This window comes from Myotis lucifugus, unplaced genomic scaffold (assembly GCF_000147115.1).
Source record: "Myotis lucifugus unplaced genomic scaffold, Myoluc2.0 scaffold_1391, whole genome shotgun sequence".
Classification (NCBI taxonomy): Eukaryota; Metazoa; Chordata; class Mammalia; order Chiroptera; family Vespertilionidae; genus Myotis; species Myotis lucifugus.
In genome coordinates this window covers 4328-19182 of record NW_005872439.1, presented here as the reverse complement: position 1 = coordinate 19182, position 14855 = coordinate 4328, and the positions used below count along the sequence as shown (strand labels likewise).

Below are 14855 nucleotides of genomic sequence, written 5' to 3'. Positions count from 1 at the left end.
CCTCCATTAACCTCCATCCTCCTTCCCCCCTACTCATGATCTCATCCCCCTGTTGTCCATGTCCATTGGTTTGGCTTATATGCATCCATACAAGTCCTTTGGTTGATCTCTTCCCCTTACCCCCACCCTCCCCTACTTTCCCTCTGGGGATTAATAGTCTGATTGCTGTTTTTCTGTCTTTGGATCTGTCCCTGTTCATCACTATGTTGTTCTCTATATTCCACAACTGAGTGAGATCATGTGGTATTTATCTTTCTCTGACTGGCTTATCTCACTTAGCATAATGCTCTCCAGTTCCATCCAAAGTGTTGCAAAAGGCAATATTCCCTTCTTTTTTACCGCAGCATAGTATTCCGTTGTGTAGATGTAAAACGGTTTTTTAATCCATTCATCTCTTGAGGTGCACTTAGGCTGTTTCCAAATCTTAGATATGGTGAATTGTGCTGCTATGAACATAGGGGTACATATATCCTTTCTGATCAGTGTTTCTGGCTTCTTGGGATATATTCCTAGATGTGGGATTACTGGGTCAAATGGGAGTTCCATTTTTAGTTTTTTGAGGAAGCTCCATACTGTTCTCCACAGTGGCTGCACCAGTCTGCATTCAACCAGCAATGCAGAAGGGTTCCTTTTTCTCCACATCCTCTCTAACACTTGTTTTTTGTTGATTTGTTGATGATAGCCATTCTGACAGGTGTGAGATGGTACCTCATTGTTGTTTTGATTTGCATCTCTCGTATAATTAGTGACTTTGAGCATGTTTTCATATGTCTTTCGGCCCTCCGTATGTCCTCTTTCAAAAAGTGTCTATCTAGATCCATTGCCCATTTTTTGATTGGATTGTTTATCTTCCTATTTTTAAGTTTCATGAATTCCTTGTAAATGTTGGAGATTAAACCCTTATCAGTGATATCATTGGCAAATATGTTCTCCCATGCAGTGGGTCTTCTTTTTGTTTTGTTGAGGGTTTCCTTTGCTGTGCAAAAGCTTTTTATTTTTATGTAGTCCCATTTGTTTATTTTCTCTTTAGTTTCCATTGCCCTAGGACAGCCATGGGCAAAATACGGCCAGCTGGGCGGATCCTGCCCATTTGAAATGAATAAAACGGAAAAAAAAACCAAAAAAAAACCATACCCTTTTATGTAATGATGTTTTCTTTGTCAAAAAGTTTGCCCACCCCTGCTCTATCCACTGAGCAAAATGGGCTAGAGCCGTGGTCAGCAAACTTAGACTCGCGAGCCACACGCGACTCTTTGGCCCCTTGAATGTGTCTCTTCCACAAAATACCACAAGCCGGCGCAAATATACGGTGCGATTGAAACTTCATGGCCATGCGAGGAAGTCGCTATTTTGTGGAAAAGCAACACTCAAGTGGCCCAACAGTCGAATGTGGCTCGCGAGCCAGAGTATGACCACTGGAGGGCAACAAAAGCAATCTTGAGCAAAAAGAAAGCTGGTGGTGTCACACTTCCTGACTTCTATTTATTACAAAGAGAAAGCAACCAAACGCTGTGTTGCTGGAGAAACACAGACACATTTATCAACAGAACAGAACAGAAAACAGAAAAAAACCCAGGCACATACTTTAAGTAATCTTTGACAAAGCTGAAAGCCACAGAAGAAGGGAAAGATAGATTCTGCAATGAATGGTGCTGGTATAAATGGACATTCACATGTAAAACAAAAAAACTGGACAGCACTGATAAAATCTAATCCAACCTGCAGGACAGAATTAAATGTCAGCGCTAAAACTTAAAACTCCGCAGTACAACCTAGAGAAAAAGTTTTGGAGGTTTGATTTGGACTGGATTTTCTAAATGTGACACCAACCACCACACAAAATAGAAAACATAAACAGTCCACACTGCAACAAATAAAGAAAAATAGCGTCTTCACTGCACAACAGCAATAAACAAAAGCAATGAAAGGCAATCTAGAGAATAGAAGAAAATACTTGCAAACCTATGAAGGAATCTCTTAGAGATATTGTGGATTCATCTCTGATCAGCACAATAAAGCAAATATTGCGATACAGACAGAAATTCACACAAATAGTGGGAGTTCCTTGGGAATAATGAAGGTATGTTAATACTATACTGTAGGCTAATAACAAAGCAGTGACTCTGTCTCAAAAGCAAAGTCTATATAACTTCACTAACAATATTTAATTTCTAAGAACTAGTAACAAGCACCTGAGCTTGTTAGACACATGGTGGCACTAGACCTAATGAATACAGGGGAGCTATATCTGCAAAACACAATTAAGCACACGCAAAAATTTGTGTTCCTGTATGTCGTAGGCAATTAATATATAAAATATACAAGTTATTCAAAAGACTCTAATAAAAACAACAGTTAATAAACAGGATAAGGATGTAGAGACAATTTTTCAAAAATATATACACATTACCAACAGGAATATAGAAAATGACTTCTTCACTAATCAAGGTGCAATCCTTTAAACTTCCTGCAACACTAAAAACCACAAGTCCTTCCCTGTCAATTTAAAGAGGGAGGACTATTGGGACTTCAGGAATAGAAGGGAGCAGTGGAAACAGACCAACCCTCCACAGGACAGCAACTACCCAGAAAACTGGAAAATCAAGCTGTACCACAGTCTACATGGGAGGACAGAGCACACTCTGGGGTATGCGGCCTGGGAAATAGAAAAGCCAAGTCCAGGTCACTGGTAACAGTGAGGGTCTTACCCAGCGAGGATATAAGTTCAAAGTTCTCCAGCATCACATTCAGGTACAGCTGTCTCTGACCCTCATCAAGGAGGCTCCATTCCTCCCTGGAGAAGTACAGGGCAATGTCCTCAAAGGTCACACCAACCTGTCAGAATTCAGACAATTGTAACCAGACGATTGTAACCAGATTTCCAGATTTCCTCATCGCACAGTCCCATGGAGAAGGCTGTGCTCGTCACACACCTTCCCCCCCTCAACATCCTCCAGGGCACCCGGTTACTGTGGACTCCAGGCCCTAATGCCAGTGAAGGCTGCTCTCTCATCACAGTCCCATTACTCACTGTGATGGCCCTCAGCAGAGCAGCTGGGTTGGGTGGGAAGGATTGGGAGAGGGGAGGGTAGACCGCAATGCCATTTAAGGTCTGGGCGATGCCTGCAGGGCCCCCAGCCTTCCTGCAAAGCAACACCACTGCAGTCTCCTAGATCCTGCCTCCAAGACAAAGCCAAGCGTCGGTTTATGCTTCGCCTTTAAGTCCCCACACCAAGTCCCGGGGACCCTCAGCTCACACTTCCTCAAGATGTGCACACCACTGGATAATGTTCATCCCCTTCCCATGTTCAGACCCCAGGTTCACTCCCTCAGCTCTGCCCCCTTCCTGCTCCAATGTCACTGGATCTCGCTGGGCTCAACCATGAACTTGGCATATGGCGTGTAGAGAGCTTGTAGTCCAGCCGGATCCAGGACCACCCCAGGCCCCTGAAGGACCCCACAGTCTGGAAAGCCCAGCGTGAGTCTGTGCCGTCCTCCCTGGAGCCTCTGTGTCTTTCCGTCAACACTCACAGCCACATCCTCAGGGACCTTCAGATGCAAGTCACCCCCGTCCTCTCTGTCCTGCACTTGCTGTGTCCTCAGAAGCCACAACACTCCTCTCCTCCCTCCGCCTTCCTCACGGTCCTCCACGCGGGACTGAGCTGCAGGACGGGACAGGCGCCCTCCCCAGGCTGTGGTGTCTGTGTGAGGAGGCGGTGAGGGCCCGGGGGACTCGAACTCACCTCATCCGGTTTCCTCAGCGGAGGCGCCGCCATTGCCCTCTGTGGCCTGAGCCGGGCGGGAGTAGAAACGGTTACAGGAATGGGGGTCCCTGTCCCGGCCCTGGCGTGGGTCCGGTTGGCGACTCCGAGTTTCAATCCCAAGTGTGAGCTGTGACACCACTGGAGGCTCCCACAATTGGCTGTGTGGCGGGGAGCACCACTCTCCGTCCTTCTCCACCTTCTCCACGTGACTCAGCACAAGAGCTCCCTACCGCCTGAGACCGGAACCTGAACAGACAACACCGGTCACCAGGACTACCAGACCCGCCCTACAGGAGCGAACAAACGGAAATGCCTTCTGAGCCCCCATTGGCTCAGCCTGGTGGCAATCCACGCTTGGCATTATGGGTAATGTAGTTTCTCGGTGCCAGGGCGATGATGCCCGATTTCTCAGTTGATTAAAGGACTGGATTTAGGGGCAAGTAGCCCAAGAACACACCAAGTACAATAAGGGTCCTCTAGCGCCTTCATGGAGGTGATGTCCGGGGCAAGTTTGTTTCTCCAGCACCTGCGGGGCTGGTTTTGAACATCTGTCTTCAGGACCTGCTCTTTCTGAATGGCAGGCATTGTTTCTTCATTCAGGACTTTTGGCTCCTGTCTCCTTCAGGCCAAATGTAGCTAGGGGAGATTGCTCAAGTCTCAGACTAGATCTGACCTGCCTCCATTGAATTCATTATACAAAGTTCATGTCACAAAAGAGACACTCATACTTAAGAGCATCTGCTTCTGATGCCATCCAAAGGGTCAGCTCTGCCTGGGCTGCAGTGAGGATAAGATGGCCAAGAGACATGTGAAAAGTGCTCAAAGTGACTCATCATCAGAGAGATGCAAATTAAAGCAACAATTAGAACCACCTCACAACTGTCAGAATGGCTGTCATCAACAAATCAACCAAGGACAAGTGCTGGGGAGGATGTGGATAAAGGGAACCCTAGTACAGGCCTGGTGGGAATGCAAACTGGTACAGCCATTATGGGAATCAGTTTGGAGTTTTTGCAAAAATTTTAATATGGAACTGCCATTTAATTCAGTGATTCTACTCCTAGGAATATATCCTAAGAATCTTGAAACAATCAGATTGGATATATGCACCCTTCTGTTCATAGCAGCGCAATTTGCCATAGCAACGGTCTGGAAACTACCCAAGTATCCACCAGTAGAATAGTGGATGAAAAACTGTGGTACATTTATGCGGGAGTCTCTTTATTTTTTTTTTAAAATATATTTTATTGATTTTTTACAGAGAGGAAGGGAGAGAGATAGAGAGTTAGAAACATCGATGAGAGAGAAACATCGATCAGCTGCCTCCTGCACATCTCCCACTGGGGATATGCCCGCAGCGCAATTTACAATAGCAAAGACCAGAATCGAACCTGGGACCCTTCAGTCCGCAGGCCGACGCTCTGAAAAACTGTGGTACATTTATGTTTCGGCCTCTTTATTGTCTTCACTAGCTGAGTATAGACAGAGACCCCCAAAAGCTAGTAACCTTTGAAGTCCTAGCAAAGGTCAGGGCTGTGCACCACCCAGATAGTCTACATAATGGTAGCTGAAGCATCATCCCCACCTTAGTTCACTTAATTCCTTAGATACTTGTGGTGATCCTTGTTGATTATTGTTGATCAGATATTCTGCCTATTTCTGGAAATTGTCTGCTGATGAGCTAATCCGTATGTCATTGAAACCTCCTTACCCTAAGGGCTACTCCAGATCAATGAAAGATTGGAGCGGCCTGAGCATCAGTGGAAGTCCTTCTGGACTTGCCTGCCTGGTCCCCCAATATTTCAAAATTATTTCGTGTCATTTTTCTCTCATTTGTGTGTGGCTCCTCTTTTCAGATCCCGAACCCTGATCCACGCAGGACATGGAAGGAAACACACGCACGACATTGAAAGGGAAAGGGCGCCTGATGAGCTAATCCGTATGTCATTGAAACCTCCTTAGCCTAAGGGCTACTCCACATCAACGAAAGATTGGAGCGGCCTGAGTGTCAGTGGAAGACCTTCTGGACTTGCCCCCCTGGTCCCCCAATATTTCAAAATTATCTCCTGTCATTTTTCTCTCATTTGTGTGTGGCTCCTCTTTTCAGATCCCGAACCCTGATCCACACAGGACATGGAAGGAAACACACACATGACATTGAAAGGGCAAGGGCTATGCTCTCCATCATGGCCCGTATCCTCCATCTTTGGGCACCCATGTGCTCAGCGGGGCTTCTTCCCGGTAGCCCAAGCCTCTGCCAGCCACGCCCAGGATTTCTTTAAACTAACCAATGACAATCAAGGGACGCGCGCCATAGATATGACCACATCCTGTGTAACAAGACCCAACTTGTGCCTGGCCAATTGGCAGGGCCCACAGTCCTTTCTCCTCCCCTTACTCCAACCCCCCTATAAAACCTCTCTCCACACAGAGTTCCCTCTCTCTGCCACTTGGCTTGCCGCTGCATCGGTGAGTGTGGTTGGGGAGCCGAGCTATCTCGAATAAAAGACTCTCTGCTTTTGCATCGGACTCCGCTGGTCCCATTTCTCACTAAAATGCACCAAATGACAAAGGTGCTTGCGGGCATCTGGGGAGTGAGAAGTGCCTGCCTGGGAATGTCTCTGCAGGGAGTGGCTGGAGTTGCTGGAGCCAAGGCAGGCTGCAGGCACAGCTGCGTTACACAAATGCACACCTTACCACTGGACCTTCCCCAATACCTCTGGCATGGACATACCTCATATTTGTTTTTCACAGGAGAAAACTGACTTAGACCAGCGAAGGGGTTATTTCTTTTAAAAATATTTTCTTGTTTTTTTTTTTTACAGTGAGGAAGGGAGAGGGATAGAGAGTTAGAAACATCAATGAGAAACATCGATCAGCTGCCTCCTGCACACCCCTCACTGGGAATGAGCCCGCAACCAAGGTACTTGCCCTTGAATGGAATCGAACCCAGGACCCTTCAGTCCGCAGGCCAATGCTCCATCCACTGAGCCAAACCAGTAAGGGCAGAAGGGGTTATTTCACTGTACGTTCCAGTGATAACACAGAATCTGAAATTCAAATGGAGGATGCCTGATCCAGGGCATAGGGAATCTGATCACTACCCTTCTATTTCCTGCTGCATTGGCTTTGGGACTCTAAAGCCCCCTGCCCACACAGATGCCCTCTGGCCTTCCTGAGAGAACTGTTCCAACAGAAGACAAGGAAAATGCAGAAGATGACAAAGGAAGGGCTTAGTGCAGGATCAGATGACTGGTGTTCCAAAAGCAATGGAGAATGTTAATAGTGCAGGTTAAAATTAAAAATGTTCATTGCACAGGGCATAGCATTTAAAAAGTAATGACTCACCCAGCTGGTGTGGGTCAGTGCTTTAGCTTCCACCCGTGCACAAAGAGGTCCTTGGTTAGATTCCCAGTCAGAGCACATGCCCGAATTGCAGGCTCCATCCCCAATAGGGTGTGGAGAAAGCAGCGATCAATGATTCCCTCTCATCATTGATGTTTCTTTTCGTTCTTAAGATAAGGGACTCAATTTTCTTTAATTTTTTATTGATTTCACAGAGGAAGGGAAAGGGACAGAAAGATAGAAACATCAATGATGAGAGAGAATCAGTGATAAGCTGCCTCCTGCAAGCCCCACCTGGGGTGTAATAGGGCCCATGCATGTACCCCGAGTGGTAATGGAACTGTGATTTACTGATTCTTAGATCAACTGAGCTCCCTCGCCCGCCTATCATTGTTTCTCTCTCTCTACCTCCCTTGGTGTACAAAATCAATAAAACTATTTTAAAAATCAATTAAATATTTTATATATATATATATATATATATATATATATATATATATAAATTTCGTAAAATAAATTAAAACATTTGTAAATATGTTATTATTGATTTCAGAGAGGAAGGGAGAGGTAGAGAGAGAGAGAAACATCAATGATGAAAGAGAATGATTGATTGGCTGCCTCCTGCAGTCCCTACACTGGGGATTGAGCCTGCAATCTGGGCACCTGCCCTTGACTAGAAGCTCACCCTGGACCTATCAGTCGGAAGGCTGATGCTCTCTATTCACTGAGCCAAACCAGCTAGGGCAATTTAGATATTTTTTTAAGGAAAAAATATTAAAACATATCATTCCAATACAAAAAATGTTTATTTTTTAAATAAAAATGCACAAAATGAGTAAAATGCCAACATCCATGTTTGTTGTTCCACAATCCCATTGTTAAAGAAAATTGCCAAAACTCATAGCACATTAGGCAGAACATATGATAAGATGTTTTAACAAAGATACAGACTCAACAAACACACTTCTGAGAAAAGGTTGACCATAAATCCCTAGAAAAAAATACAATCAAATAGTGAAGCAGCACAACAAACATCTCTAAAAAAAAAGTTTAAATTAATTATGATTGACCGAACAGTTTATTCTCTAGGATGTGGAGAATGTGAATCTCTAACACACTGCTGAAAAATGTAAAAAACTACAATCAGTTAAAGTTTATTTTCTATTTTTAAAGAATAGTTTCATAATCTTTTGAGAGAAAAGGGTGAGGAAGAGAAACATTGATGGAAGAGTGCCATATGGGCCAGCCGCCCCCTCCACAACCACTTCTGTGGATCTAGCCCACAAGCCAGGCACATATCCCACTGGCAATCAAATGCACAACCCTGTGCTGCATGAGATGATGGCCAAGCACCGAGCCACACTAGCACTGGTGGTATATTCTGTTTAGATCACAATTTTCTAATGTTGGTAAATTTAAACATTCATTTACTCTAAAACCCAGACTATGCACTGAATTTTTGACAAAGGTAAATAACACTTACATACATATGAGAAATTATACAGAAATGTTTGTACCAGCTTTGTTAGAAATAACCAAATATTTATTAAAATGGACAAACTGATGGTGATATTTCAATGATAAGAATACCTATCAGAGCCGAAACCGGTTTGGCTCAGTGGATAGAGCATCAGCCTGCAGACTGAAAGGTCCCAGGTTCGATTCCGGTCAAGGGCATGTATCTGGGTTGCGGGCACATCCCCAGTGGGAGATGTGCAGGAGGCAGCTGATCGATGTTTCTCTCTCATCGATGTTTCTAACTCTCTATCTCTCTCCCTTCTTCTCTGTAAGAAAATCAATAAAATATATTTAAAAAAAAAAAAAAAAGAATATCTATCAGAACCCTAACTCGTTTGGCTCAGTGGATACAGTTCTGGCCTGTGGATCGAAGGGTCCCAGATTCCATTCTGGTCAAAGGCATGTACCTTGGTTGCAGGTACATCTCCAGTAGGGGGGGTGAAGGAGGCAGCTAATGAATTGATCGATGTTTCTAACTCTGTACCCATTTCCCTTCCTCTCTGTAAAATCAACAAAATAAATAAATATATATATATATGTGTGTATATACATATATATATATATATACATACATATTCAGCGATTTGATATTTGAGTTTATTCTTCATTTAACTTTTAAAACACTACTATACTTGAATATTAAAACAAAAACAATAGCAAGTAGTGAGCATATTAAGGTTACAGTCCATCACTCATTCCCCACTGTATATAAAATGCCAGCAGTGTTATTCCCTGGACCCATTAAGTGGTCTGACACTGAACACCACTGCTAGGATGATGGTCATCATCCTCATATACTTCTCCATTGTAATGGTGCATTCTTTCTTGATTTGGATCAAAGTCCACCCGTTCTACCTGGTCCATTTCATCCACCTCTTCTACTTCCTTCCTTTCAGGAAGTAGTTTTTCCAGGAAAGGGAGTTTATCAGGAGAGAGAAAGCCATTGTTAGGAAAGTTTCCCTTCAATTCGACGATTAGGCGACCCTTTTCATATGGTCTACGATAAATTGGCATGCCTTCATTTAATACACACTTGGTATCTCCATACTTGTCAATCTGACCTGGATGAGAGGTGGTGACTATGGTTCAGTTGTCCAGAGTACCTATTGGCTTTTGGAAGCCACACAATGTTTCATCCAGCAGTACATCCATACACATGAAAAGGTGTTCTCCTCGTCAAGCAAAAACAGCATGGTCCTTCTGATCTATAAGAATGATAATATGTCCTGGCTCCAGCCCTGGGTCCTGGTCTCCTTCACCATGGAATGTTATCTTCTGGCCATCTTTCAATATGAAATTCCAGAATCTTCTCTCAAACTATCTTTCTTCTGTTGCAGCTTTTGCATCAATCTTTAGGACTGATCCTTTCCCCATGGCCCTGGCACTCCATGCACACAGACTGAATTTGCTGAACCATTCCAGGGCCGATCTGATGATTGCTTTCTTGCATTCCAGTTCCTCGGCCATTGGGACAGCACTCTACTGCTCCTTTCTAGCCACCTTGACCTTCACATTTATCACAAATCACATACTTTTGTAGAGCTAGTTTTCTCGCTGCGCTATTATCTAAGTCTTCTAAGGTTACGAAGAGCTGATGCACAATGTTTTTACCTCTCCTTTCTCTCTGCATCCTTCCTTCTCCACCAAAAACATATCAAAGATGTCCATGGGAGAACCAAAACAACCACCAGCTCCACCTTCCATAATTGCGTGGTCTCCTCCTTTATCACTACGCATCCCTTAACTTTGCATCAGAGAGCACTTCGTAAGCTTGAGAAATCTGTTTAAACTTCTCTTCTTCATTTGGATTCTTATCAAGGTGATACTTTAAGGCCAGCTCCCTATATGCCTTTTTCAGTTCTTCCTGGGTGGCACTGGGTTTGATCCCCAAAATATCATAGTAAGTGGTTGCTTTCATCATATTTGACAGCTGGTGCGCAGGCCAAGGCAGGTGTGGAGGAGCTGGAAAGAGGGTGTTGCTGCGCGCGGCTGAGGCAGCCACCGCTCCTGAACCTCACACCGAGTGTTCTGGACAGTTTCCTCAATAAAATATATTATTTTTTTTTAAAAAATATCTATCAGGAAAAAAGTTGAGTTACTAATATAAGTTGAATAAATCTACAAGTATTTATGCAAAATAAATTAAAGCAGAAAAATACTCAAAGAAAATAAAGTTCTCTATGAAAGTGAAATGTAAATCCTGGAAACTAGGAAAGCTGTGAAGAACAGGGACAGGTTAAAAGAGGTCATGAAGCAATTACACAGTGTAACATATAGTCAGCATTATGACTATAATGATGGTTTCGTTTCATGCACATGTCAAGATTTATGAAACACTATACTTAACACATATAACTTACTCATTACAACTGTTAAAAATGGTTCTAGATAAGACAAATGTACGCTCATCTATTTTGGAGGAACAGGTTTCGCAATTCTATATTCATTCCACATTCATATGCCCTCTGGGTGAGAGTCTCATGTCAGTACAGAAAATGTAACATACGATGAAGAACTTTCACCCAAACCCACAAAAGCCACATCCTTGGACTAAAGACAGCCTTTGTCTCCATCTCCGTTTTGCTGCCTGAGCACCAATGGTTCTGATGGGAACATCTGGGAAGCTACAAGAGCCACAAAACATCTTGATTATAATCAATGACAATGACAGCTCCACAGAAAATAAACATGCATGGGGTCCCTCCGATCTGCGTACACAGAGCTCCTGTAGTCTCTTCCCCAAAATAATTCCTGGATGCACAATTAGGTGAGGACCCTTCCATCTAATTGGCTGCAGTTTTGTCCAACAATAATTAGGTCAGTGTTCCTGCAGTGAAAGGGTTTTCTGTTGGGGGCCAGATGTAAGCTGGCAAGGTCCTTGCACCTGTAGGGGCTAGCAAGGCTGGGATCCTTACCCACACAGTTTTCCCAGACTTGTTTAGATGGCGTTTATCAGTAGAATAAGAGCAACATTTGTAAAATGAAAACAGCCTCTCATAGCTTACTAAAAAGTCTGTAACTATTTACTGAGATATGCTATACTGAGAACTTGTCCTTCTGCTGTGTCCTTCCCTTAGAGATTAAGAGGAACAAAGAATACATTCCTCTTGATAGACCTCCTATTCAGTATATTATATATAAATAATATTGTATGGCTAATAAAGTTGCTTCAGTTCATCAAGAGAACTGGAGTCCTCCCGACCCCGCTTTCCTGTCTTTCTTTCTTTTCTCAATTCCCACCTCCCTGCCTCAGCCCGGCTCAACCCTGTCAGGCTGGCCCTGACAGTTTCCCTCACTGCTATGGTCCTCAAACCAGTGATCATCACTCGTGAAATTGTAGGCATCAGGGCACATGGCCCTCTGCAACACCTGGGCAAGAGATACCTTCACATGTATTGGCATCCCTTGCAAACAAGAAAAAAAATTCATGTTCCCAGACATACTTGAGGTTGTCACAGCTACCCCCTCTTTGGAGTGACTGCTATGTCTCCAAGCATCCAGACATCACATGAGGATTAGAGAGTCCAGAGTATTTCCTAGGAAAATAAGGGCAGCAGTGTAAGTTTGCCAAAAACTGCTGAGCTAATCCTGCACCACACTATTCCCCCAAGGGCAAAAATGTTTGAGACCCCACGGAAGTGGTTCACCTCATCATGCTTGGAGAGCCCCGATCTCCTTAAAGCTAACCCACACAGTAAATAGAACACCCAAGATTAAAGAAGTATTACGAAAAGCCTTCATTATTGTACAAACCAAAGAGACAGGAGACTGGCAGTTCTTCCACTGATGACTCAGGCACTCAATAAATTCATCACTGGCATTCAGGGAAAGCATTCCCTCTGCAACATTATGTTTACTGGGGCCAACAATAATGAGTTCTATGTGACAACGCATGACAGGAAAACAAGAAAGAACTATGAACTCAGGTATTCCTCATTTTTTTCAACAAAAAAGACAACAGAATTAGCTTCCCCGGGCACATGAGGATGGTGATTGATGCCATTTGTAGAGACCTTATAGATGGTTCAGATAAAATACCTTCTACAACAGAAATATGCGCTGCCATAGATCTGGCAGAACATCTCTGTATGTTAGAACGTGCAACATAATTACACAGTGTTCCAACATAGAAACAAACACAACAAGAACACTTATGGGAACTTTACATAATGTAGGTGATTAAAAGTATGAGATACAATTCAGAAAAATGAGGATACATAAATTTTCTTGTACTAATGTTAAGATCTAACTAAGAAACTACATTTCCTACACATCTAAGAAATTACTCACATTTGGACTCAGATGTGCAGAGCAAATTTAGAAATTTGGCTGAGAGATACCTCATATTAATTGCACTCATGTTTTTCTCCAGTGTGAACTCTCTGATGATATTGAAGACCACTGCTCCTTGTAAAAGCTTTCCCACATTCACTGCATTTATAAGGCTTTTCTCCTGTATGAACTCTCTGATGATAATGAAGGGCAGTGCTCTGGGTAAAAGATTTCCCACATTCACTGCATTTAAAAGGCTTTTCTCCACTGTGAACACGCTGATGATATTGGAGCGCACTGCTACGTGGAAAAGATTTTCCACATTCACTGCATTTATGAGGCTTTTCTCCTGTGTGAAGTCTATGATGATAATAAAGAGCAGAGCTCTGGGGAAAAGATTTTCCACATTCAGTGCATTTATAAGGCTTTTCTCCTGTATGAACTCTCTGATGAAAACGAAGGTGAGTGCTCTGGGTAAAAGATTTCCCACATTCACTGCATGTATAAGGCTTTTCTCCAGTGTGAATTCTCTGATGACAATGAAGGGCAACACTAGTGGTAAAAGATTTCCCACATTCACTGCATGTATAAGGCTTTTCTCCAGTGTGAACTCTCTGATGATAATGAAGGGCATTGCTCAGTGCAAAAGATTTTCCACATACACTGCATTTATAAGGCTTTTCTCCTGTATGAACTCTCTGATGATCACGAAGTGCACTGCTCCGTGCAAAAGATTTGCCACAATCACTGCATTCATAAGGCTTCTCTCCAGTGTGAACTCTCTGGTGATATTGAAGACCACTGCTACTTTTAAAGGATTTTTCACATTGACTGCATTTATAAGACTTTTCTCCTGTATGAACTGTCTGATGATAACGAAGCTTAGTGCTCTGGGTAAAAGATTTCCCACATTCACTGCATTTATAAGGCTTTTCTCCCATATGAAATCTCTGATGACGACGAAGTCCAGTGCTACTGGTGTAAGCTTTCCCACACTCACTGCATTCATAAGGCTTTTCTCTCGTGTGACCTCTTTGTTGATAATGAAAGCTAGATAATTTGGTAAAATATTTTCCACATTCAGAGGACATAAAACACCCACTTCCAAGATGGACACCTTTTTCCTGAATAAAGGTGTGGGTGCAACTAATGTCTCTCTGACATTCTTTTCTACTGTAATAATTTTTTCTCCTTTGAAATGTCATCGCACACGTCGAAATTGCAGTTGGACAGTTCCTGGCCTGAATGGCCTTTAGGTGTAAATGTCCTGACCCCGTAAGACACCGTGCCCAACCTCCCCGCATGTGAAACGACTCTGGGACACATTGAAATTGCAGCTGTTTGCAAGTGAGATCCTGTCCACACCTCTAGTGAAAGACTTCTCTCTCATATGCTGCTGGTGAAATTTTGCTCGGAAATAAAATTGTTTTGCACATGCCCCACACCTCAACAGTATCTGTCCGTGTTGTGTTTCCTGACCCTCCATCACGTGGAAAATGTTTCCCAAGACTAGCCCACAACCCTCACAGGGGTGGCTCTTCTGGGAAGACAAGGCTAACTTGGGATTCCTTGCCTGTGACAATCTTACAGAAACCTTCTGTTCAGTCGTTTCCTCCATGTTCTCTGCTCCACAGCAGCAACCTGAAGAAAAGAAACGTAGGTAAAGTGCATGTTGACCTGATAAATACAGAATATCTTCACCACAATTGTTTATGTCACAACTGGACATGATTCAAAAAAATGATTTTCAAGACAATTAAGCGAGACTCTCAGGAAATGGCTGTTATATATAACATGGCCCAAATGGTCACTGGATGAGGAAAATCTCACCAAGGGAGGACAGAAGCATAGGCTGGCACAAAAAGAAGAGAAGCAGGGTCTGCTCGTTATTACTCCACAAATGGCTTCCTTTAGGACCTTTCATACTGGTGATATGAGTCTGTGTAAAATAATTTC

At 43.3% G+C, this 14855-nt stretch overlaps 1 protein-coding gene and 1 pseudogene across 2 annotated transcripts in view; both read right to left on the bottom strand.

Moving 5' to 3' along the window:
- The window catches only part of LOC102440888 (zinc finger protein 883), a 28079-nt gene extending 13783 nt beyond the window's left edge, over nucleotides 1–14296 (bottom strand). Inside the window, exon 1 of one of the 2 annotated variants that reach the window (XM_014449746.2) lies at nucleotides 12984–14296. In XM_014449746.2, coding sequence (XP_014305232.2) covers nucleotides 12984–14203 — 1220 coding nt within the window. In that variant the 5' untranslated portion in view covers nucleotides 14204–14296. Of the gene's footprint in view, nucleotides 1–2708; nucleotides 2872–12983 lie in introns of those variants that run through there. The other variant, XM_023748430.1, reaches the window with a different exon arrangement.
- On the bottom strand, nucleotides 9210–11681 carry LOC102440277 (annotated as a pseudogene).
- Nucleotides 14297–14855: the final 559 nt, after the last annotated feature.